Raw genomic sequence first — 24,835 nt, 5'->3', positions numbered from 1 at the left:
CAATATCCAAATGAAATATCATCCACATTACATTAATGTAGCATAGAGGTATGCCAACATTCTCACCACTGTGCATGTTTTAAATGTGAACTACTTCACCTTACATATGTCACTCTCTCAAAAATACATATTATCTAGTGAGCGCCACCATAAAGAAGATATAGGTATTATTTTTGTATGATTTAATTATGTTTATATGGCTGAAACATTTAAGTCGCAAGCATCAAAACAATCCTTTTGAATAATTCTCCTGCCTTTCCCCCCACAGAACAGTATTTATTAGTGTCAGAGTCTCTAACAAGTCCAGCCTCCCCCCCATGATAAAAGTGAGCTATTTTAAGAATGCACATCACATTTTGTAAACATAGCAACCAATGTTATGCTGAATGACAGGAACATGAAACTAGCCAGAATTATTTCTGAGATATCAACAATGAATTTTACAATTAGAAAAGGGAGGTAACTCATCAGGTTCATAAAGGTCAAAGGTCAAAGTGTAAAATATTTGCCTATTGTTTAGTGGAAGAAGCGAATTCACTTTCTCTTCATTTTTTATTTCATTGCAAATAAATGAAAGGAAACATTTTCACCATATATTTCTGTCACTTATTGCAACAGTTTTAAATTTAAGTTGACTCTACTCCTATATTCTAAGACTTCTAATTTCCTCATAATTAAGGTCACTACTCACACAAACATACCTCATGGCAAATTATGTAAGCAAGAGCAAAATGATCATAATTAGCTCATTTTCATGCTTAACATCAATAGGAATGTACCATTTTATTCAGAACAACATACATAATTATATGAAAATAAATAAAAAAATTGCAAACATTTGTATATTTGTTTTAAGGTGGCGCTCTACAGTTTCGAATTTTGCATAGGGTTAGGATTTTAAAGAAAAAGAATTTCCCTGGCTTTCCTCACTGGTTATACTGGCTATTTAAAAAAGACCTTGTATATCTTAGGTATAATGCAAAGAACCTTTAATTCCCTTTATTCTGGTGTATCACTGATGGGTGTAATATGGGTTATAGAGGATACAGCTTGGCCTTACTTCAAATGTGCACCTTTCAAAAAAGTGCTAGCTCTGCTTGGTCATTTTCACTTCCTGAACTTCAGAGGTAAATTGTATAAAAAGAGCCAATAACTTTTTTTACATTTTATATATTTGGTAATTCATTCATTGCACTTTCAGAAGCTGGTATTGTCTAGTCTGGCAAAATTCATTTTCCCTATTTTAATAGCTGCTATGTATAGTGTACTTTAGACTAATTCAGACTGATTTTTTAACACAAGGGAGCAGTCATTTTAATTAGCAGTGTACTTAAATCATGTAAAATTTCCAAAAGTACAATATCCAAAAGAAATATCATCCACATTACATTAATGTAGCACAGAGGTATGCCAACATTCTCACCACTGTGCATGTTTTAAATGCGAACTACTTCACCTTACATACATCACTCTCTCAAAAGTACATATTATCTGGTGAGCACCACCTTTACTGACAACTGTTCCCAATGCGATTTTAAAATGAGTATTCAGCCATTAAACAGATCAGCTGTGTCCCCCACATGCATGGTTTTCTTGATGACCAGCGAGGATGGCATCCTTTCATATTGTTATGGAGGTCATTTGATAACTGGTGCCCTCGCTTATAGTGTGGTCTATGTTTCTGGACCCTGTTGTGCATGAGATATCAAGGAAGTGGTGTATTTACAACCTTCCAACCAAGAGAATTAAATTTATCGTAACTGATATAAAAGTTACTGTGGAATAGAAAGTGTATGGTTGGAACAAACGACAAACAGATGGAAATGTAACAATTATGTTACCTGCTTTTTCACAGAAAGATAAGGAACAAAACAATACTCTCTTCCTGTCAAAAAATGACCATTCAATGGGATTTTCCACATCAAGTCTATCATGTAAAATGCTAAATGCTTTATTTATTAATTAGCCCTTTACTTCCCATATAAAAATCTAACCCTCTTACCTGTGCGTCCCATATGACGTTCGCGACGTCATACTCTTGCTCCCCATAAAAAAACACATAAACTGTAAATCAACGTCATCCTTTAAAAAAATTATTCTCGCTTTCCTGGAATAGCCTCAATTTAACCTAAATCATTTCTACCGAAAGTCTGCATTTGTTATTAATGCCGGATTACTGTAAGTTATTATTTGTCATCATGTCGTGATAAAAACAACTATCGAAGCACAACTTGTTTTGTTTTAATCAGTGCAACTTTTGCTTCGAATCTTTAAACATTAATATGTAAATATAAACATGTATTTAATCATCATACTTGGTAAAATTATTTTTCAAAATATTTAACTAAAATATTTCACTGCCGTGTTCCCGCTATATTCTTCATAATATCAGTTAGAACTCACAAGTGAATCTGACAAGAGGCAGAAACGTAATAATGGCGGACATCGCATTATCTAGGCAGTGCCTGTTCATTAGACAGACTGTAATTATAATTCATTTGGCATATACATTAAGGAATATATAAAATTCATAAGAAACATGATATAAACATTCAGTGATTAAATATTTAGCTCTTTAAAAAATAAGTCTGAACTATATTACACAATGCGACGTTGGATAAATCAATGTGGTATAGAAGGTCAAGGTTATTTTTTCATATCACTCATTTTGTAATGATAATAACATAACACAGCCAAGAAAATCATATCTAACAAATAGAAAATAATATTACCAGTACATACTAATTATTACAACCTATAATTATCAATAGTTTTTTAAAAAAAAAAAAACAATTAAAAATAGATGGGTCATATTAAAAAAATCCCCATTTCTAAAAATAGATGCACCCACATGGCATGCGTGGCGCCATTTTACTCTGGTCGTAATGTGATTCAGTTGGATATAGGAATATATTTCATGCAAGGATGTACTTTAATGATTCATTTCATCGTCGATGAAAAACTCAGGTACTGTTTTGTCGGAAACAATGAAATTCAGCATCACATTTTTGATTTTATTACATCTTTGGAACTTGAAATTATTCGTACTGTACGTGTGACTAATATTTTAGATTTTTTCAAGCGCAATTCAATATTCTTCACAGAATAATATTTTATAAAGTTTATCCTGCTTTCCATATATGGCCTTATTAAAGCTTATTAAAAATATTTCATAGTGAGTTCTTGTTATTTGTCAATAGTGATGTGGTCAAGGAAATGTCATTATATCTGCTGTGAAAGAAGGAAAAAAACTTAATTAGCTAATATTTCATTTCATTGAAGAGCTGATTTAAAATATAATATATAAATATGAACTATTTAGCGAATCACTTGTTCTCAGACTTTCACGTTGATGAACAACACAAACAAACATGAGAAGAAGAAAAAACTATAATTGTATTGGTGCACATCACAGCTACTCCTCTACTATAACCATGCTTTGATGAAACAGGCTGTGACATTCTATGCAGCATAGATGGACGTTGCAAACGACACAGCCAGATTTGGTTTCTTTACGTCTTTTTTCTCCATGCTTGGTACAGTATTTGCAGGTAGATTTCTTCCTTTTAAGTGTCTGCAGTCTGTGCGTCTCAATATTGGCCTGTGTCACTGGGGCTACAGATTTTCGATGCATGGCAACCTTCCTGCACTTGAAACTTCCTATGAGCTGCTTTGCCAAATTAATTCGAAAATCTAACTGTCTGAATCTTTTTCTTCTTTCATGACTCTCAGGATGACTCTCCACCATTGTTATAAAACCATTGATGATACATATATTTATAATGAAATGAAACATATATTGCCACCATTTCTTTGAAGATCATCCAACTGGATAGTTGGCCCTGAGTTGGTCACATATGTCAACCCCTCTGTAGTACTGTTGGTAATTTGTGATGGCCTTTGGACAGTTAACCAATCGCACTGTCCCATCTTTCTGTTTCCGGTTAGCAGTATCAATGATGGTTGGATCTGCTGCTGTGGATAGGACTGTCACTGGTTTTTTGTCCTTCCACAGTGTGGCTGTTAGGTTTCCATCCTGTCTGACTAAATGGTCCCCTTGCTCCATATATGGTGGATATTTAAATTCCTCTGGGAAGCCTTTACGGTTTTTCCTCATGGTGCCACATGCATATATTCCATGTCTCAATAAACTTCGCACCAGTCGAATGGATGTAAAAAAGTTATCAAAATATACATGATAAAATTTTCCTCTCAGAGGCATAGTAAGCTTTTGCACAACTCGATAGCTAAGACCCTTCATGCTCTCATTCACTTCACCTGTATCTTCCTTCCCCTGGTAAAACTCGAACTGGTGACAGAAACCAGACAAACTATCACAGCGCATCCATACTTTCAGGCCCCACTTGATTGGCTTTGATGGAAGATACTGCTTGGCCTTGTGTCATCCCTTGAATGCAATCATACCTGTAAAGTGCATTATCTTCTTAATAAATCATTTAATGAAGTATTGTTTGAAATTTTCATCTAACCTTAAAATAGGATCAGTGAAATAAAAGTTAATTTATGTTTATTTTTAATTTATTTGTATTATTATGAAAAGGTATGCATTAAATTTCAGATATTCATGAATCTAATGTTTAGATTTATGTATGGTGATTTGATAGATTAGAGTTGTTATGGATATCTAATGTATGTTTTTGTGTGTATATGATATGCACACATGAGTGGTTCTTATTGGACATACAAATTAACATGAAGTTATTTGTTTTAATTTTTATAATTTTCACATTAATGTAAAGATGAAAGACAATATAATATGTATGCATACATGTATGTATGTATGTGTATTTCTTTAAATGATCTCTATATGTGAGTGTTTCTGCTGTGCAATTTACTGCTGTAAAGAAATACATTATTTGTATTGAATGTAGAAATGTATAAAAACCTTCATCAATGGTTTGATGTTGGCGAGGCTTGTATTTATTCGCAATGTTTGACAGAACTTCATCCAGTATTGGACGGATTTTGTGAAGTTTGTCATGGTTAGGGTGATCAGCAGGAAAATCGGTGTTGTCATCATTTAGGTGAAGGTACTGGAGGAGTTTTTCAAACCTTTTGCGTGGCATTACAGTTTTGATTCCTTCATTTGATAGAAAATTGTCATTTGACCAATAAAAACTATAGTCAGGAGCTTTCATTATCCCCATGAATATCAACATGCCAATAAAGGCAGACATCTCGGGCACACTGGTCTCTGTCCAGTTTGCATCACTGATTCCTTGATTCACATGTTGTTCAGCTGCAAATTGATTTGTTTCACTAACAATCTTTTCAAAAAGTCCAACTGGAAAATATAAATGGAAATAGTCTAGTTCTGGTGCTGTTTCCTGCAAATTATGTGATGGTCCTGACTGCTGAGTAAATCGACTTCTGTCAACATCTTGCACGTCTGCAAACCAATTTGGCTGATCATCATCAGTGTCACTTGAGTCTGATGACATTTCAATGTCGATATCTGATGACAGAATTTCAGATCCTTCGTCATTAAAGGCATCATTGTTTATAAAAGCTGGTATTTCGTTGGAACTGAATCCAGAAAAATCGTTTTCACTGCCAGACAAATCACTGTAATCAACAGACGAGGACGACATTGCTATGACGAGATCAGGGAGTTCCTTTCGTAAATAAACAATTTCACTTCCGGTATCGTCTGTTATACAATTTGATTGAAACTTTGCATATTGAAATGAATGGAAGAAATGAACAACAAAGATGTTCTTAATTTTGTTATTTTATTTTATATGACATGCAAATATGACAGATATCTTATTTTAAACACGTTAAAACTACATTATACATTACAATGTATGGAAGAAGACTTGCCATATTTGCCGCGCATTCTGCGAATATGATTTTCCACATAAAGAACATGATGACATTATGAATTTATACTAGTAATGTAAACTTTCGCATTATAATTGGCAAAAATTACAAGTATGAGTAACATACATATGTTGAAAAGGCCATAATATTTACATCGAATTGAGGTAATACAATCGACCCACGACGCCATTTTTGATGCGGCCGTGGAAAACCCCTCTACGTATAATTGGTCGGTCAAATTTAGATTTATAAAGTTCTGATGTTAAGTAATACGTCATTCAAATCGAATGTTAGTAAAGATGATTTATTTTTTTACCAGCGTTTTGTTACCTCACGGCGAATCAACGTTTAAATGGAAATTTGTAACCTATTCATAGTATATATTGTGTAATGCGTAGAAATGCGTAGATGGGGGGCAAAGGTAAAAGCGTAGTTAGGCGTAGGTAAAGGCGTAGAAAAGCGTACTTGGGGAGTAAAGGGTTAAAGATTTAACTAGGGAATAGTAATCCTAAATTTACCAACATAGCTTCTCTTACTAATAAATAAAAAGGTCACCATGACCTATACTCACCTTAGCACATGCCTCCATGACCCTGCTTCCGCTTGGAACACTACCTGTAAAGCTTATTTTAGCAATTCCTGGATGGCTGCAGAGTAAAGCACCAGTTGGACCCTCACCCTGAAAACAGTACCATATATATTCACTTATAAGTCAAGTCCAACTGCAAAGAATATAGGCCGTTATCTGCCATTGCATCATACACCAGCAGATCAGGGTCTGGGTTATTTTTTCTATTGATTATTCCTAACTAACAGACCCAGATCTGCCAGCATATTATGCAACAACAGATCTGGGTCTGTGCAATTTGCAGATGACTCTATTGGATGCAAGTATGGAGTGGTTTCACTTTTTTTTGTTTTTAGTTTGATTTTTGTGCAGCTCAATTCTCATCGACAGGCCTGAATAACAAAACCCGTCAAGTAGATTCAGTAATTTTTTATTTGAAATGAAATGAAATGAAACCTCATGTAACATGACACATACTGAAAGTATTTCAATAAAAAAGACAAAGTGGTATACGTATTACAAAATTCGGACCATGTGTATAAAGCGTGTAACATTAAAAGAAGGATTCGTTTAATTGGGTCAAATTTTGCACAAATACAGAAGTTTGTCTTTTTTAATATTTGCATCTCAAGGAGACCCCTCAAACAACTGTCTTCTGTGGTGGCACTATACAGTTTCGCATTTTGCATAGGGTTAGGATTTTAAAGAAAAAGAATTTCCCCGGCTCTCCTCACTGGTTATACTGGCTATTTAAAAAAGACCTTGTATATCTTAGGTACAATGCAAAGAACCTTTAATTCCCTTTATTTTGGTGTATGATTGATGGGTGTACTATGGGTTATAGAGTATACAGCTTGGCCTTACTTCAAATGTGCACCTTTCAAAAAGTGCTAGCTCTACTTGGTCATTTTCACTTCCTGAACTTCAGAGGTCAATTGCATAAAAAAGAGCCGATAACTTTTTTTACATTTTATATATTTGGTAATTCATTCATTGCACTTTCAGAAGCTGGTATTGTCTAGTCTGGCAAAATTCATTTTCCCTATTTTAATAGCTGCTATGTATAGTGCACTTTAGACTAATTCAGACTGATTTTTTAACACAAGGGAGCAGTCATTTTAGTTAGCAGTGTACTTAAATCATGTAAAATTTCCAAAAGTACAATATCCAAAAGAAATATCATCCACATTACATTAATGTAGCATAGAGATATGCCAACATTCTCTCCACTGTGCATGTTTTAAATGCGAACTACTTCACCTTACATACGTCACTCTCTCAAAAGTACATATTATCTGGTGAGCGCCACCTATATAAACTGTCCAATTTATGGCAGATGCTGCAAAATACTGTATGTCCAATTTATGGCAGATGCTGCAAAATACTGTATGTCCAATTTATGGCAGATGCTGCAAAATACTGTACTTAAGATATTAACCTAAGATTAAAGTTTTACTCCAAAATAAAATGCTACTGTTGATAATTCTAAATTGGTATAAAAATAAATTAAAGTAAACCTCTCTTAATACTCCTAACACAATTTTTATAATACCAGGCATTGGGACAGAAGGAAGAGGAAAAGATGCAAGGAATACAACAACATACTAAACCCAATTAACGACCTCGTGAAAACTCTCTAATTCAACTGGTTATCAATAATCTCGATGAACTGCTGACTAATTAGGTGGCGCTATACAGTTTCGCATTTTGCATAGGGTTAGGAATTTAAAGAAAAAGAATGTCCCCGGCTTTCCTCACTGGTTATACTGGCTATTTAAAAAAGACTTTGTATATCTTAGGTATAATGCAAAGAACCTTTAATTCCCTTTATTTTGGTGTATTAATAATGGGTGTACTATGGGTTATAGAGTATACAGCTTGGCCTTACTTCAAATGTGCACCTTTCAAAAAAGTGCTAGCTCTACTTGGTCATTTTCACTTCCTGAACTTCAGAGGTCAATTGTATAAAAAAGAGCCGATAACTTTTTTTATATTTTATATATTTGGTAATTCATTCATTGCACTTTCAGAAGCTGGTATTGTCTAGTCTGGCAAAATTCATTTTCCCTATTTTAATAGCTGCTATGTATAGTGTACTTTAGACTAATTCAGACTGATTTTTTAACACAAGGGAGCAGTCATTTTAGTTAGCAGTGTGCTTAAATCATGTAAAATTTACAAAAGTACAATATCCAAAAGAAATATCATCCACATTACATTAATGTAGCATAGAGATATGCAAACATTCTCTCCACTGTGCATGTTTTAAATGCGAACTACTTCACCTTACATACATCACTCTCTCAAAAGTACATATTATCTGGTGAGCGCCACCATAAAGAAGATGTAGGTATTATTTTTTTATGATTGAATTATGTTTATATGGCTGAAACATTTAAGTCGCAAGCATCAAAACAATCCTTATGAATAACTCTCCTGCCTTTTTCCCCACAGAACAGTATTTATGAGTGTCAGAGTCTCTAACAAGTCCAGCCTACCCCCCCCCATGATAAAAGTGAGCTATTTTAAGAATGCACATTACATTTTGTAAACATAGCAACCAATGTTATGCTGAATGATAGGAACATGAAACTAGCCAGAATTATTTCTGAGATATCAACAATGAATTTTACAATTAGAAAAGGGAGGTAACTCATCAGCTTCATAAAGGTCAAAGTGTAAAATATTTGCCTATTGTTTAATATGGAAGAAGCGAATTCACTTTCTCATAATTTATTTTTTTATTTCATTGCAAATAAATGAAAAGAAACATTTTCACCATATATTTCTGTCACTTATTGCAACAGTTTTAAATTTAAGTTGACTCTATTCCTATATTCTAAGACTTCTAATTTCCTCATAATTAAGGTCACTACTCACACAAACATACCTCATGGCAAATTATGTAAGCAAGAGAAAAATGATCATAATTAGCTTATTTTCATGCTTAAATGCAATATGAATGTACCATTTTATTCAGAACATCATACATAATTATATGAAAATAAAAAAAAATAATTGCAAACATTTTTTTATTTTCTTTAAGGTGGCGCTATACAGTTTCGCATTTTGCATAGGGTTAGGAATTTAAAGAAAAAGAATGTCCCCGGCTTTCCTCACTGGTTATACTGGCTATTTAAAAAAGACTTTGTATATCTTAGGTATAATGCAAAGAACCTTTAATTCCCTTTATTTTGGTGTATTAATAATGGGTGTACTATGGGTTATAGAGTATACAGCTTGGCCTTACTTCAAATGTGCACCTTTCAAAAAAGTGCTAGCTCTACTTGGTCATTTTCACTTCCTGAACTTCAGAGGTCAATTGTATAAAAAAGAGCCGATAACTTTTTTTACATTTTATATATTTGGTAATTCATTCATTGCACTTTCAGAAGCTGGTATTGTCTAGTCTGGCAAAATTCATTTTCCCTATTTTAATAGCTGCTATGTATAGTATACTTTAGACTAATTCAGACTGATTTTTTAACACAAGGGAGCAGTCATTTTAGTTAGCAGTGTGCTTAAATCATGTAAAATTTCCAAAAGTACAATATCCAAAAGAAATATCATCCACATTACATTAATGTAGCATAGAGGTATGCAAACATTCTCTCCACTGTGCATGTTTTAAATGCGAACTACTTCACCTTACATACGTCACTCTCTCAAAAGTACATATTATCTGGTGAGCGCCACCTTAGATTGTGACCCTTATGACATTTGTTACAATGACCAAGTTAAAACTGTCAATCAGCAGATGTTGTGTTAACCTAAGGAAAACAATGAACTATAGTACTTGCTTATCAATAATTCCAATGAACTGCTTATTAATTTGGATGTAAGTCACATAACAGTTACTATGTTGACCTAATGAACTGTAAATCAGCTACTTTAATCACAAAGAACTGCTGACTAATTAGGCTGCGATTCACCTCTATCCTGCTGTTGTCCGCAATGACTTAATTCCCATGTCAAACCATTTTACCAATATAATTAATATCCATTTATCTGACTGAATTAAAAAAAAAAATCTAAACTTTTCAGCAGATATTCTCCATTACTATTGAAGTATGTAATCACAGTTTTGTGAGAAAATTCTTAATTTTAAAGACATAAGAAAGCTAGTTAGTTGTTGTTGTTGTAGGGTTTAACGCCATTTTTCAGCACATGATAGGCTATACATGGCGGCCACTATTAATGGTGGAGGAAGAACCCGGGAAAACCCCGGAAAGAAACACTGACCCATGAGAAGCTACTGGCAAGCTTTCTCACATACCCAAGAGAAAAGAATAGGTCAATTAACAGAATAAATGAGGTAGCTGTTTAAAAGTTTATTTTAAAGATTGTACGGTGATTTTTACCTAATTACTTACAAGTGGATTAAGACAGAAATCAAATCTTAGAATTAAAAACAAAAATGTTTCTTCAAAAATATCTGATCATGATGTTAAGAATACATCCATTACCTTGCAAAGATAGTTGTCCCAAAGTAACATACATCCAATGCCTTGTAAATCCAGCCCTCCAAAACTTAACGGCATCTATCACCTTTCAAATCTAGCTCCCCCAATTATAAACGACATTCACTGATTTGCAAATCTAGCTGTCAAAAACTAAAAATATTGTCCACTGCCTTGGAAATCAAGCCATCCCAAACTAAAAGACATCCACTACTCTTCAAATCAAGCTGCCCCAATTATAAATGACATTCACTCCTTTGCAAATCTAGCTATCCCAAACTAAAAACATCATCCACTGCATTGTAAATCATGCCATCCCAAACTAAAAGATATCATCACCTTGCAAATCTAGCTGCCCCAATTACAAAAGACATTCACTGCTTTGCAAATCTAGCTGTCCCAAGCTAAAAACATCATCCACTGCCTTGGAAATCTAGCCAACCCAAACTAAAAGACATCCACTACCTTGCAAACATAGCTGTCCCAAACTGGAAAAGACATCTATTGTCTTGCAAACATAGCTGTCCCTAAGTAAAAAGGGCATCCACTGCCCTGAAAATCTAGCTGTCCCACAAAGAAAAAAGGACACCTCACAAATCCAGCCCTCCCAAACAAAAAAGACATCTACTGCATCCTTGTGGCTTGTATCAGCAATAGACAATGTGTCATCTGCTTGATAATGTGGGAATCAGACAACAGTAAGCATGAGGGTGTCAAATCATGTTAATCAAACGTTACTAATGGAGCATATGTGAATGCTCTTTCAGGGCTTTTCACAGAAAGATTGGGCTAAATACTGTTTTGGAGTGTGTCTGTATTATCATCATGTAAGAATTATCAAAGAATCATTTTCCTCAAAAAATTTTGTTTCTTTTTCAAATATGTTACCGGATCATAATCCATTAGGAGGAGGCTGTTGCATCCACTTAAACCAGAGTTAGTCTAGTCTCTAGTCTTCTAAAGAATGTGAACTAGATTTAGAGTTTTGTGTGAGATACAGCCATGGGCTAGTACATGATTTGGTTCAGAAAAAAAATATTCATCCACTGTTGGTGAATCCGACAATGTATGAGACTGCTGGATGATCTGGGAACTTCATGGCAGCTTTTCTTACTGCTGGTATAGGTACCACTATGTTAAACTGAGCCCTATAACATAAAAGGGCTTGGAGAAAAGAAGCTAAGAATGCCATCTCTGACCTCCATCCTACAGCTTTGAAGGTGTCAGTTAGGAAGCATGCTTGAATAATATAGCAATGAATGTCAAGGTCAGGGTTGTGCAGGAGTGGTGTGGTCCAAAGCTGGTTTCATGCCTTTTGACTGAGTCCAGTACTGGTTATTCTGGAAAAGATCCCCAGAGCTAGTACCAGGGCTTCATCTTTGTTGATAGTGTATCAACTACTGGTCCAGCTTGGCCATCAAACTATGTCAGTAACTGATAGGATCTGGCACCAACCACTCTATTCTTGGGGAGATTACTCTACTCCACCACCAACTTTAGCAAGGAGACAACTCTTTCGCTCTTCTGTTACTAAAATAATCCAAAATGCATGGTGTACCTCTTTTTTTTCAATTGACAGGGATGGATTTGCAAGGCAGTGTGGATGTAGTCTCAATATATTACAAATGAGTAATGCATCTGATGAAGAAAAGTGTTCATGAAAATCTGATGCTCCTCACCCCTAGTCCCTGAAACCTGACATGAACACTTACATATAGACTTAAGTGTGGATGGAAGGTCAATACAATATGCTCTAATATTATTGCTGCTGGGCTTATAATACACTGATTATCACATTAAAACTGACCTAACACATACATATGGACTGACGTTAAATGTCGATGGAAGGGTAATACAACATGCCCTAACAGTATTGTAGTGGGGTAAAATAATACACTGGTTGTCACATTAATGTCATCAAGATCTTAACTGGTCCCCGTATTTGATATTCAATGCATCAGATTAGTGTATATCAAGATTCACCTGAATGACATTATAACATCCATCAGGTAACCCAGCTTCTTTGTATATCTCGCCCAACATGACTGCTGTCAAGGGAGTTAGCTGTGATGGTTTAAAGACAAAGGCATTTCCACAAGCAAGGGCAGGTGCAGACTTCCAGCCTGCCATTTGGAAGGGGTAATTCCAAGCCCCGATCCCTCCAACCACACCTAGAGGTTCATGTATGGTGTAGGAGAAGCTTCCACTGGCCAGTTGAAGGAAATCTCCTGAAATTGAAATGATGCATGCAGTGACATGTAACGCTAAAAAGAGACGTCTATTAACGACATGTGGAGCTGATTGCAGATTGATTCAATAACAATTGTTCTGAATTTACTGCCAGTAGGATATGCACTCATACATGTACATGCTGCTCTACTGCCACATAAAATGGCACAGCCATATTTCTACATTCTGCATTATTTTCATGAAGTGTATGTATGTGTATGGCCTAGTGGTTAGAGCAGTTAGAGCATCCGCCTCAGATGTAGGAGGTTGCGGGTTCAAACCCTGGCCTTATCATACCAAAGACTTATATAAAATATATGGTACTAACAGCTGCCTCACTAGGCGCTCAGCATTATGAGGTTGGTGTTAGGACTGGTCGTCCTGGTATCAGGATAATGTTACTGGGTGGGATATCATACTACATGTCTGTGGCATGATGCCCCAGTGCTCAACATCACTATAAATTGCCACACTGCAGACATTGTAGCGATATTACTGAAAAACTGTTAAAGCTAAGTTAAAAATCCAAATCATACACACATATAAATATGTATATAATATATAATCATGGGGGTAGGATTTGTTATGTAAGTGATGAATAAAATGTGTACATAATAAGTAATGTTTGTATACTGGTAATCATGTAAGAAATGACCCTGCATGTTATGGTCAGTCCAGTTACATTTTGAATCCAATGTAAATAACTCACATAATTGTTAACTGTATTATTTTAACACCCATTGAGCTTGGAATGTATTGTTTTACCACACATCAGGCTTCAAAATGTATTGTTTTACCACACATCGGGCTTCAAAATGTACTGTTTTACCACACATCGGGCTTCAAAATGTACTGTTTTACCACACATCGGGCTTCAAAATGTACTGTTTTACCACACATCGGGCTTCAAAATATACTGTTTTACCACAAATCGGGCTTCAAAATGTACTGTTTTACCACACATCGGGCTTCAAAATGTACTGTTTTACCACACATCGGGCTTCAAAATGTACTGTTTTACCACACATTGGGCTTCAAAATGTATTATTTTATTGCCCATTGAGCTTCAAAATGTATTGTCTTACCACACACTGGGCTTCAAATGTATTCTTTTACAGCACATATCGGGCTTCAAAATGTATTGTTTTACAAGACACTGGGCTTCAAAATGTATTGTTTTACCACACATTCGACTTAAAAATGTAACAGGTCCTGAAAATATCATACCTGAATCTAATTGTCATAACTGTGTAAAAAAGTACTAAAATATATACTCTAAAGTACGGGTAGATTCTAATTATCTAATTATCTAATTAAAATCTTGGATATTAAACTTTTCTTTCTTTTTAGCTTCATCTGTCCCTTCACATAAGTTCATACCCTCTCCATGGCACGGTCTTCCCTAAAAGCACTTATCATGTTCCTAATTTGGTATTGTATGATTTCCTGAGCTTAAATACATTGAACATAAACATTCTGGTCTGCAGATGTAAAAACAAAGCAAAATAAAACCATATGAAAATAGAAGACAGACCAATGATGATGTAAGGAAATGTGGTTTGAGGTTTATGGAGGGTTTTTCTGCCTTTTTATTCTTTCAGCATGTGTGTGTGTGTGTGTGTGTGTGTGTTATGGTCATTGAGTATAAAGGTGCAAAGTGTAATTTTTTTACTAAATTAAATCCTAATGAAGGGAGTACTCCAATAACTGGACATAACAAATTTCTTTCTATTTTCTTAAATCTAAACACAAAATAGCCATCAGAAGATTTCCTGATCCCCCGAGAATCATTCCTACATCAGAGAAGGCATCAACCAAAATGCTGAATTTAGACCATAATTTAATCCCGACCTGCTTCAATTTAATCTAATATTGTAGCATAGAAATGTTTGAAATTCAGCGTTAGTGGTACAGTGTTGTCTCATTATCATACTTTCCAAGGAAGCCAAAGAGAAAACTGCCTTGTGGTGAGACCACCTTGCAATGAAGTACATGATACATATAATTTTGGAGCTCCAGGTGAATGAGTGATCAAAAGCACTCACCTTTACTGATCACTCACATGTCACCTCTGTATATGCAAGCTCAACTTGACCAAAATGGGTATGTTAAAAATCTTTCCAGTAGTTTGCATGTTGTTGGGTTCTTCCTCCTACACAAATACTGGCTGTCATGCATAGCCCATCATGTGCTAAAATACGACATTAAACTCCACAAAGCCCCCCAAAATATACCAGATCTAGATAATTCTGTTTAGAACTTAAAGATAATTAATTTGTTCTCAAAATGAATAATGAATTTTTTTTCAGTGGGCAAGAGTTTTAATGGTTGTGTGAATAAAATATTTTCATTGATAGTTAGACCTGTAGATTTTACACAGGGTCATTTTATTTCCATGGAAGGATCACTGCATGTGTTGTCTTCAAATTCATTATTTGTAACAATAAACAAATTAATGGAAACTGGTACAGTCTTTATTCACTTACAAGTCAAGTCCAACTGCCAACAACATAGAACCTGGTCTGCTGTAACATGGGGGCAGGCAGATCAGGGTCCATGTTCTAATTACTCCTAACAAACTCCATAGAGTGACTCAGATCCATTGGAACATTAAAATGGCAGATTTGTGTCTGCACAGTTTGCAGTTTTAACTTTACTTTTAACCAAGTATGGACCATACCTCATAAAAAATGTGAATTCTAAGCAAATCTGTACCTGAAATTTTGGCAGCCAAGCCACCATAATATTCTATACTGTCAGCCACACCTGCAATATCAAGCCTTGCCTCCCAGATTGGCTTGCCTGTGTCAAGCACCTCCATTCTAGACAGATCCTCAAGCCTACTCTGAAAAATATGTCAACAGTTCTTGTTCGTTCATAGACTGTACAGCCCAAGAGCATTTTTAAAAAGGACTTCCCAAAAAGGTTTCAAAATCTTCCAAACATTTTCAAGAAGTGTGTGTGTGATTCGGATTTTTAACATAGCTTTAACACATTAACCCCTGGAGGTTTTTGACATTTTTGACTGAAAATCGAGTAGGAAACATATTTTGAAAGCTATTTCTGAATAGATCCGAAAATACCAAATCCCCAGTGATCTTTCAATAACATACTGCCTAGTTGTGTTAGAAACATTGTTTTTCATTGGCTATTTGACTCGCGCATGAGCAGAAGGGTAAAAGTTGGATTTTTTTTCTTTTTTTCTTTTTTTTGGTGCTAAATGGAGCCATTTTTTATTTGAGAACACTCTTTATTCCAAATGCCCATCTTATCCTACTTTTTGCAAAGGCTCATCTGTCTGTTTGCAGTTCATACTGGTTTGCCTTTGATCTGAGATAGAAAAGTCTAAAATCCAGACACAATATCAGATTCCAACCATGGGCGAATTTTGGGTAGAAAAAAGTCGGGTCTAAAAAATGAGTTTTTTTTATCTGTATTTTGTAGTGCAACTAGATATTCCAGATTATTTGGTATCTTTGTAGAGCTACATCTGTCTACCTTTATATAATACCACCCACTTTAGTGTATCATGCATGACCATGATGCTACAGAGCTCGGCAGTAGGCTACTACCTCCTCCCCTTTAAGTCGTCGCTAGGGGTTAATGTGTTAACAATTTTTCAGTCATATCACTATGATGTCTGCAATGTGGCAGTTTATAGTGATGTCTAGTACTGGAGCATCATGCCGCAGACATGTAGCATGATGTCCCACCCAGTTCACATTATCCTGACACCAGGCTGACCAGTCCTAACACTGACCTCTTAATGCTGAGCGCCAGGCTAGGCAGCTGTTAGTTCCATTTCTGTAAGTCTTTGGTATGACTTGGGGATCGAACCCACAACCTCCCGCATCCGAGGCAGATGCTAAAACCAATAAGCCACCGGAGCGGTCTTTTCAAGAAGTAATTTTTCTTATGGACCCCCTCCCCCTCATTCCAAGTCAAGACACTTTCCTTACAAAAGTAGTCATAAATTTCCAAATGTGACGAGCACACAGCTACAGGAAAGAAACAGTATTCTGTCTAGTTACTACCAGTGTCATTTGTCATCTGATCCACTGAATTTTAGCCCATTTTAGTCATTATTTTTAGAAACTGTGTACCAGCCTCCAACCAATTTCTGATCAGAAATACAAACATTATTTCATTTTAGTTATCAGCTTTCAGTATATTTTCAATTTTTTAACTACAAAATTGACTCTTTTCTACATCTAAGGGAAACTACTCTTTAAATTATCCTACTGCAAATGTGTGTGTGTGTGTGTATTAAGTGATATTCTTGTTTGTGATTTGTATTTTTAATGTAGCTTTAACAATTTCTCAGTCATGTTGCTACGATGTCTGTAGCGTGGCAGTTTATGGCAATGTCTAGCTCTGGGGCATCATGCTTCAGGCATGTAGCATGATGTCCCACCCAGTCACGTCATTCTGATACCAGGCTGACCAGTCCTAACGCTAACCACTTAATGCTGAGCACCTAGCGAGGCAGCTGTTAGTACCATTTTTATAAGTCTTTGGTATGACTTGACCAGGGATCAAACCCATGACCTCCCACATCCGAGGCAGGTGCTCTAACCACTAAGGTCACCTGAGTGGTCCAAATGTGAATATAATGCCATTTTTGCAATCTGGATAGAGTTAGAAACTCTGAATACTGTGAATATACTACCATTTATACTGTTTCTAGATCTATCCCAATTTTAATTCTATTACATGCTATTGTAATGTAATTTTGTTTACTAGATTTGATACTGTCTAGAATAGAGTTCAGTTCTGACTGATTGTTTTTATTTTTCGACGTACACAACTAATAATAGAAACACTGTATCTAGTTTCTGACCTTGATTCAGAACCAGTGATAGTTTTAGTAAACAACTTTTTTGAAACTTTTTTTATTCTTTCTCAGAGTAAGAGTTATTAAGTTAAGTCAAAGCCATACCTGGACTATGTGATGTTTACCATGTAAAAACTTCAATTTCTAGAAAGTTGACCCCCATCCCTGCATCTGTTTTGCGTTGTAGTTAGACCTATTACTGATGTTTTGAGAAAGAATAGTCAGTCATGCCTTAACACTCGAGAAGTCAAGTTGTTTTATGTTGTGACCAGTTTTGGACTAATTATTTTATTTTCTTCAAATTATTTGAATTTCAAGTGGTTGTTTTCCCTGGAAATACTAGTGTTCTAAATTAATTCTTGGATGAGGACATTTATCAAAATTTATACAGAATTACAAAATTGGAATATTTTCTGTTATTCTACAAGAGATGTTGACACTGTAGCATTCTGCTGACCAATAATGATGCCATCGTCTTCCATTTTGGATTTCACTGGGATTCAAACTCAGGTTCATTCTGGACGTTTTATTACTAGGACTTCTATTTTTTAATTCTTGGATTATTTTTGGATTTGATTCCTAAAACCGTAAGTTCTTTTTTTTATTTTTCACTTGATATTCCATGGAAATAAATTATTTGTTAAATTTTAAAAAAGCTTGTTGTCTTCACTTCTTTCCTGTTACTTTTTGTAAGAGCCTAGACTCGTAACAAGAAAATTGGGTGCTCGTCCTTAGGATACATGAATTTTTTCCAAAATATTTCAGAAAACTTTGGGCCTTTTTAAATTTAAATTTCCCTAGTTTTTGAGAAATTTTAAATCTCAAGTATTAGGTCACATTTTTGAAATCATTATTGAAATCAACAGCCTTTTTTACAATGTCATCAAAAGTAGAGAATTTTTTAAATTTTACCAGGAATGGTTGGAAATTCTGAAAAAGCAAGTACAGCTAAAAAAGTTGGAATTAGAGGTAAGACAGGTTCAGTATCAGATAGAAATGATACAAATGGGAAGAAAAAGGGAAGAAAGACAACTGCAGTTTCAGAAAGAGAAAGATGAAAGACAAATGAAATTTGAGAAAGAAAAATAAGATATGATAATGCAAATGCAAAGAGAAAAGGAATTTCAAATTAAATTAAAAGAATTAGAGCTGGCAAGTGAAAAACACTACCCTACTTTTGATGTTTTAAGAAATATCAAGTTAGTACCCCCTTTTCTGGAAAAAGAAGTAGATCAATGTTTTGTTTGTTTTGAGAAAATTGCTGAAACTTTGAAGTGGCCAAGAGAGTATTATTACAATGTGTACTTACTGGTAAAGCTCATGATATTTACAATTCAATGTCACTATCAAAGAATGCTGATTATGATGTGGTTAAAGACTATATAATAAAAGGTTTATGAGTTGGTACCCGAGACTTTTCGACAATGTTTTAGGGATTCTAGAAAATCAAATGACCAGACCTATGTCAAATTTGCATGGGAAAAAGCATAACAATTTGATAGTTGGTGCTCTTCTAGAAAGGTTAATAAAGATTACGAGAGTCACAGACAACTTGTTTTACTTAAAGAGTTAAAGGACTGTGTCCATAGTGACATTAAGACTTATCTTGATGAGCATAAGGTCGAAACCTTGGAAAATGCTGCTTGTACTGCTGACAAGTATTTCTTAGCTCATAAAATTTCTTTTGTAGGAAAGTATTCAATTCGGCAGTCTTCTGGTAGAAAAGTATTTCAGCCTAATACAAGCCCTTCTAAATTTCAATCTGGCACAACATTTAGAAATCAAGCTTCTGATAAGCCTAATCAAAAATCCTTATTTCTTCCTATGTGGACCTATTGTAAGAAGAAAGGACACCTTATTTATGATTGCTACAAATTGAAAAATAAGCATCAGAATCAAGACAGACCTATTCCAAACGCTCTTATTTCTAAGAGGTCAAGGTCACAGTCATGTACTGAAAGCAATACATTTGTTGGGTCTAATAAACCCCAGTCTGATTTTATTATGGAGAATTATGAACCATTCATGTCAAAGCGTTGTATATCACTCTTCTCAGAGTCTTTTATTATCAGTTACTTTGGCGTTTTCTGAGAAATCTTCTTCTAATGAGAGTCTTCTTATTCAGGGAGTAGAGTGCGGCTTTGTTAATATTTCTCTCTATTGTGTAAATTTGTCATAAGACTTAGTCTCAGGACCAGTGACAGTCGGGACAGTGTTTGCTTTACACATTGAGGGCATTCATTTATTACTAGGCAACAAGCTAGCTTGAGATAAGGTTGTGGTTAATCCACTTGTAACTGACAAGCCTTGTTTGGATCAACAAGTTGCCCTATTGAAAAAGAATTCCCTGATTTATACCCAGCTTGTGCAGTTACTAGAGCTATGGCAAAGAAAGCTCTTGATCAGGAAAGTATTCCTTTAGCTGACACATGTATTGGTCAGGCTTTTGATGAGGTCTCTTTCACACCTTTCTTGGATCAATCAAAAGGTACTGATCACAGTGATCCTCTTTTAACTAATCATTCTCTTTAATCTAATCAGGGTGACAAATGATAATCACTTGTCGTCGAACAGGAAAAAGACCCTGAGATCTTCTGTTTGTTTCAAAGAACCATTAGTGAAACTCAAGCCACTGAAGTACCTGTCTGTTATTTCATGAAAAATAGGATTCTTATGAGAAAACGGAGACCTCCTGAGGCACCTGCTGGTGATGAGTGGTCAGTGATCTATCAAATTGTAGTTCCAAACTTATACAGACAGGAAATACTTAGTCTGGCCCATGAAACTCCTTTGGCTGGTCATTTAGGGATTAATAAGACTTATCACAAACTCTTGAATCACTTCTATTGGCCAAAAATCAAAAGCGATGTTTGTAAATACTGCAGATCTTGTCATAATTGTCAAATGGTAGGAAAACCCAATCAGAAGATACCTAAGGTTCATCTGCAACCTATTCCTGCATTTAACAAACCATTTAGCAGAATAATGGTAGACTGTGTTGTCCCTTACCTAAGACCAAGTCAGATAACCAATACTTGTTGACCATACTGTCTGTGTCAACAAGATTCCCAGAGGCAATTCCTTTGAGAAATATTAAAACTAAAACTATAGTAAAAACTTTGATAAAGTTTTTAAACTCAATTTGGCGTTCCCAAATCTGTCCAATCTGGTCAAGGGGCAAATTTTATGTCTTGAATTTTCTGGCTAGTTATGCTTAAATTTGGCATCCAGCAATTAAAGTCAAAAGTGAAATTACTGTTCAACAGAACTACAATGGAGAGAACTTTTGAGTCTGGTAAGAGAGTTCTTCAACATTTTCTTCACATTAGGCATTACAGCCCTTACAAAGTTAAGGAAAAAAATGAATGAGTTAAATTATAATAATAGTACTCCTGGGATCTAAATAAATTAAAGCAGTATGTTGAGAGAGATAGCCAGGTTAATCATGCAATTAATTTATTTGTACTTGTCCCACTCAGTGAAGATTTTAGTGAAGGGATGCAATCAGACTATTGATTTTGGAGCAACAAATCTTCGGAATTCAGAAATTATGAATAATCTGGACCAGAAACTGTCACATTTGCAACAGCAAGAAAGGAATGAACTTAAACAGTTATTACTTGAATATGAGCACCAATTTCCAGATGTTCCTACAAGAACAAACAAAATTTTTCATGACAGTGAAATTATAAATTCAACAACTGTGAAACAACATCCATACAGGATGAATCCTCTCAAACAGGAACACTTGAAAAAAGAAATTCAGTATTTGCTGGAGAATGATTTCATACAGCCCAGTAAAAGTGACTGGAGTTCACCATGTATACTTGTTCCAAAAGCAGATAAAACTTTCTGTATGTGCACTGATTATACGAAGGTGAACAGTGACTAAAACAGATCCATTTCCATTACCAAAAATCAATGACCGCATTGATAAAATTGGGAGTGCCAAGTATGTCACCAAATTTGAACTTAAGAAATGATTTGGCAAATTCTGCTGATAGAAGGAGCAAAGGAAATTTAGGCATTTGTGACTCCAGATGGACTTTATCAATATAAAGTGATGCCGTTTGGGATGAAACGTTCACCAAGTACTTTTCAATGTCTAATGATTAACTCTGGTCTAGATAATTGAGAGGCTTACATTGATGATGTCATTTATGACAGGGCAGCCCACTGTTTTCTGGATGTCTAGCTGATTTTTTGGGGAGCTCCCTCGGTAACTCGTGCCTTGCTTATAGTGTTATCGTTTTGGACCCCACTGTGCGTGAGTTTTTGAGGGAGAGGTGTAAATGTTGTATACATTTTTATAAAGCAGGAGAAATGTATTTTTTTATTAAATTTCGTGATTCAAAAGTAGTCATAAAAATGTAGACCTTCTTATAAACCCTGAAATTGATTATTATTATAAGACTTCAAGTAGTTGAATTACAAACAATCAAGTACGATTCTCTATTTATTAGGTGGACAACTATCCAAATTTTATATCATTTACCCTTATAATGTCAGATGCTCTTTTAAGAACCTGTCCTCTCTGAAATCCTGGAATTGCAGACCAAGTCCTGAATGCAATGAGGGCATTTTGCACGGCCTTGTCAACATCTTCCTCACTAGAATTCTGCACAGTTCGTAGAACCTTACCTAAAATAGTACAAGAAACTGTTTCAGAAATCATACAAACTTTGTTCAAGGTGGCTGCCCTCTTTGCACTGGCCTATGTCTGAGAAGTAAACCACCTTTTAGAAAACTTTTTGCCTCTATTTTAAGTAAGCTGTCATAAGAAAACATCGCAATATTTTATATTTCAAGTCCTGAAAAAAATTAAGATATTTTATATTTCAAGTCATAACAAAGCATCAAGATATTTAATGTTTCAAGTCCAAACAAAACATTAGGAAATTTTAGAGTTCAAGTCCTAATAAAACATCAAAAGCTCAAGATATTTTACATTTCAAGTCCTTACAAAACATCAAGACATTTTATATTTCAAGTCCTAATAAAACATCAAACTATTTTATATTTGAAGTCCTAACAAAACATCAAGATATTTTATATTTCAAGTCCTATCAAAACATCAAGACACTTCAAAGTTCAAGTCCTAACCAAACTAAAAGATATTTTATATTTCAAGTCCTAATAAAACATCAATATATTTATGACCATATAAAGGTTCTGAAGACTTGTGTAAACAACCTTCTATTGCTTACTCTTTGGTGTCAGAAACAAAACTGGATATGTCTTCAGACTGGGTTACCTCTCCTGACCACTAGCTTTCATTTTCATTGCAAAAAATTTAAAGAATTTCCTTGTCCCAACACACATATGAAGGGCTTTCTGGTGGTCTGGACCACCGGTGTAGCCATAGTCTTGTTGTATTCCATTAATAAAACTTATAAGCAACACTTTCTTGTTGTAAATAAAAGCTGAAAAGCAACACTTGTTGTATTAGACAAAAGCTTATAAGCAACACTTGTGATATTAGATAAAAGCTCATAAGCAACAATTGTTATTTTCAATTTAAGCTTATAAGCTACGTTTGTTGCATTAGATGAAAACTTGTAAGTAGCACTTGTTGAACCACAGTGAGCTGCATTGAGGGTGGGCACATTTTTTGGGAAAAACTCTTGGTTAATGTAGTGATAAAATTGTAAATGTAGTGATTCTAACTCAGCTCAGTCATAATCATGTTTGAAAATGAATTTTGAAAGCTAAAATGTGTTTAAACTTAATTTAAACTTTAAACTGAATTTTTCATTGTCAGCCTATTTTTTGCTCTGTCTTAAAGGTCACTGGCCACCTATATTGTACAAACGTGTGATATTATTATAGTTATAAACTAAACGCATTGGTTATGTATGCACACCATAAAAATGTTTAATTAGACTTAAAACTCTGCTTTATAAAATGAAAAAATTATTCGGCAATCTCCGTAAACAATCGATAGTTTCCACGTGCCAAAACCAGATATGACATACATTTATCCCTTCTATTCAACCTACCCATTCAAGTGCTTAATTTCCCCATGTAAATGTCTATGTGATATAGCATATGATCGTGCTTTTGTACAACAAATATGGTGCACTGTGTTGCATACAGATGTAACCAAAAGAGTGATGGGGAAAAAGCGTTCTTTCTTTTTCCGAAAAACCATGTTTACCAGAAAAAAATGTATTTAATCTGTGGGATCGAATAGGGGAGGGATGGGAAACTTGTCTCATTTATGCTGGATTATAGTGAATTTGGCCCAAAGACAATTCGGCCCAACTCGAAATACAATTCAGCCAAACTTAACCATAGTTTGTATGTTCTTTTTCTTCAAAAAAAAGTAGATGCTATGTAAGATAGGTTTTAGGGGGAAGAAAAACTAAATTTAAACAAACTATTTTGATATTCTTTGAAAGAAAATAATCATATTTCGTAACATACATATTTATGAGAGAAAACACAAACTGACATATCTTGCTTGATCTAATTAAAATATTTATATACATTTTTTATGTTAACAAATATATGCATCTGCACAATGACATTCTCAATTTAAGTCTTCCGGTCAAATTATCAATAATCATTTATAAAACAAAAATATGTAACAGATAATATTCTACATAATACGTATACATTTTGCTAAAGGTAGTGTACATAAGATATTATAACAAATATACTTAACTTTAGGCTTCATGTTGTAACACAGCTGCATACCAGATTACACATGAGAGAGAGAGAGAGAGAGAGAATAATGTTGAGCATTTTGTCAGTATTTAGTTGCTGCAGTATGAAGCTCTTGCCAGTTAATTTTATTGTTTGTTTTTATTTGTCAAGTTGTCTTAATGTGTGCGCGCATAAATTGAAAGCTTGTCATTACTGGTCAATATCATCGATCATATTTGCTCCATTATTCCG

At 34.8% G+C, this 24,835-nt stretch overlaps 1 protein-coding gene across 7 annotated transcripts in view; it reads right to left on the bottom strand.

Annotated features, from left to right (window-relative positions):
* Positions 1 to 24,835, bottom strand: part of LOC149779538 (4-trimethylaminobutyraldehyde dehydrogenase-like) — a 97,827-nt gene that overhangs the window by 12,968 nt on the left and 60,024 nt on the right. For all 7 annotated transcript variants that reach the window (XM_089940252.1, XM_089940244.1, XM_089940249.1 and 4 more), the window contains exons 3-6: positions 22,431 to 22,576; positions 15,817 to 15,946; positions 12,856 to 13,100; positions 6,416 to 6,523 (exon numbers count right to left, since the gene is read on the bottom strand). In XM_089940252.1, the coding sequence (XP_089796378.1) occupies positions 6,416 to 6,523; positions 12,856 to 13,100; positions 15,817 to 15,946; positions 22,431 to 22,576 (629 nt within the window). The remainder of the gene's footprint in view (positions 1 to 6,415; positions 6,524 to 12,855; positions 13,101 to 15,816; positions 15,947 to 22,430; positions 22,577 to 24,835) is intronic.

Source organism: Sinohyriopsis cumingii, chromosome 17 (assembly GCF_028554795.1).
Source record: "Sinohyriopsis cumingii isolate HCF-2022 chromosome 17, ASM2855479v2, whole genome shotgun sequence".
Taxonomy (NCBI): Eukaryota; Metazoa; Mollusca; class Bivalvia; order Unionida; family Unionidae; genus Sinohyriopsis; species Sinohyriopsis cumingii.
Note: the sequence above shows the minus strand (reverse complement) of the source record. Positions and strands in the feature narration are given on the sequence as shown.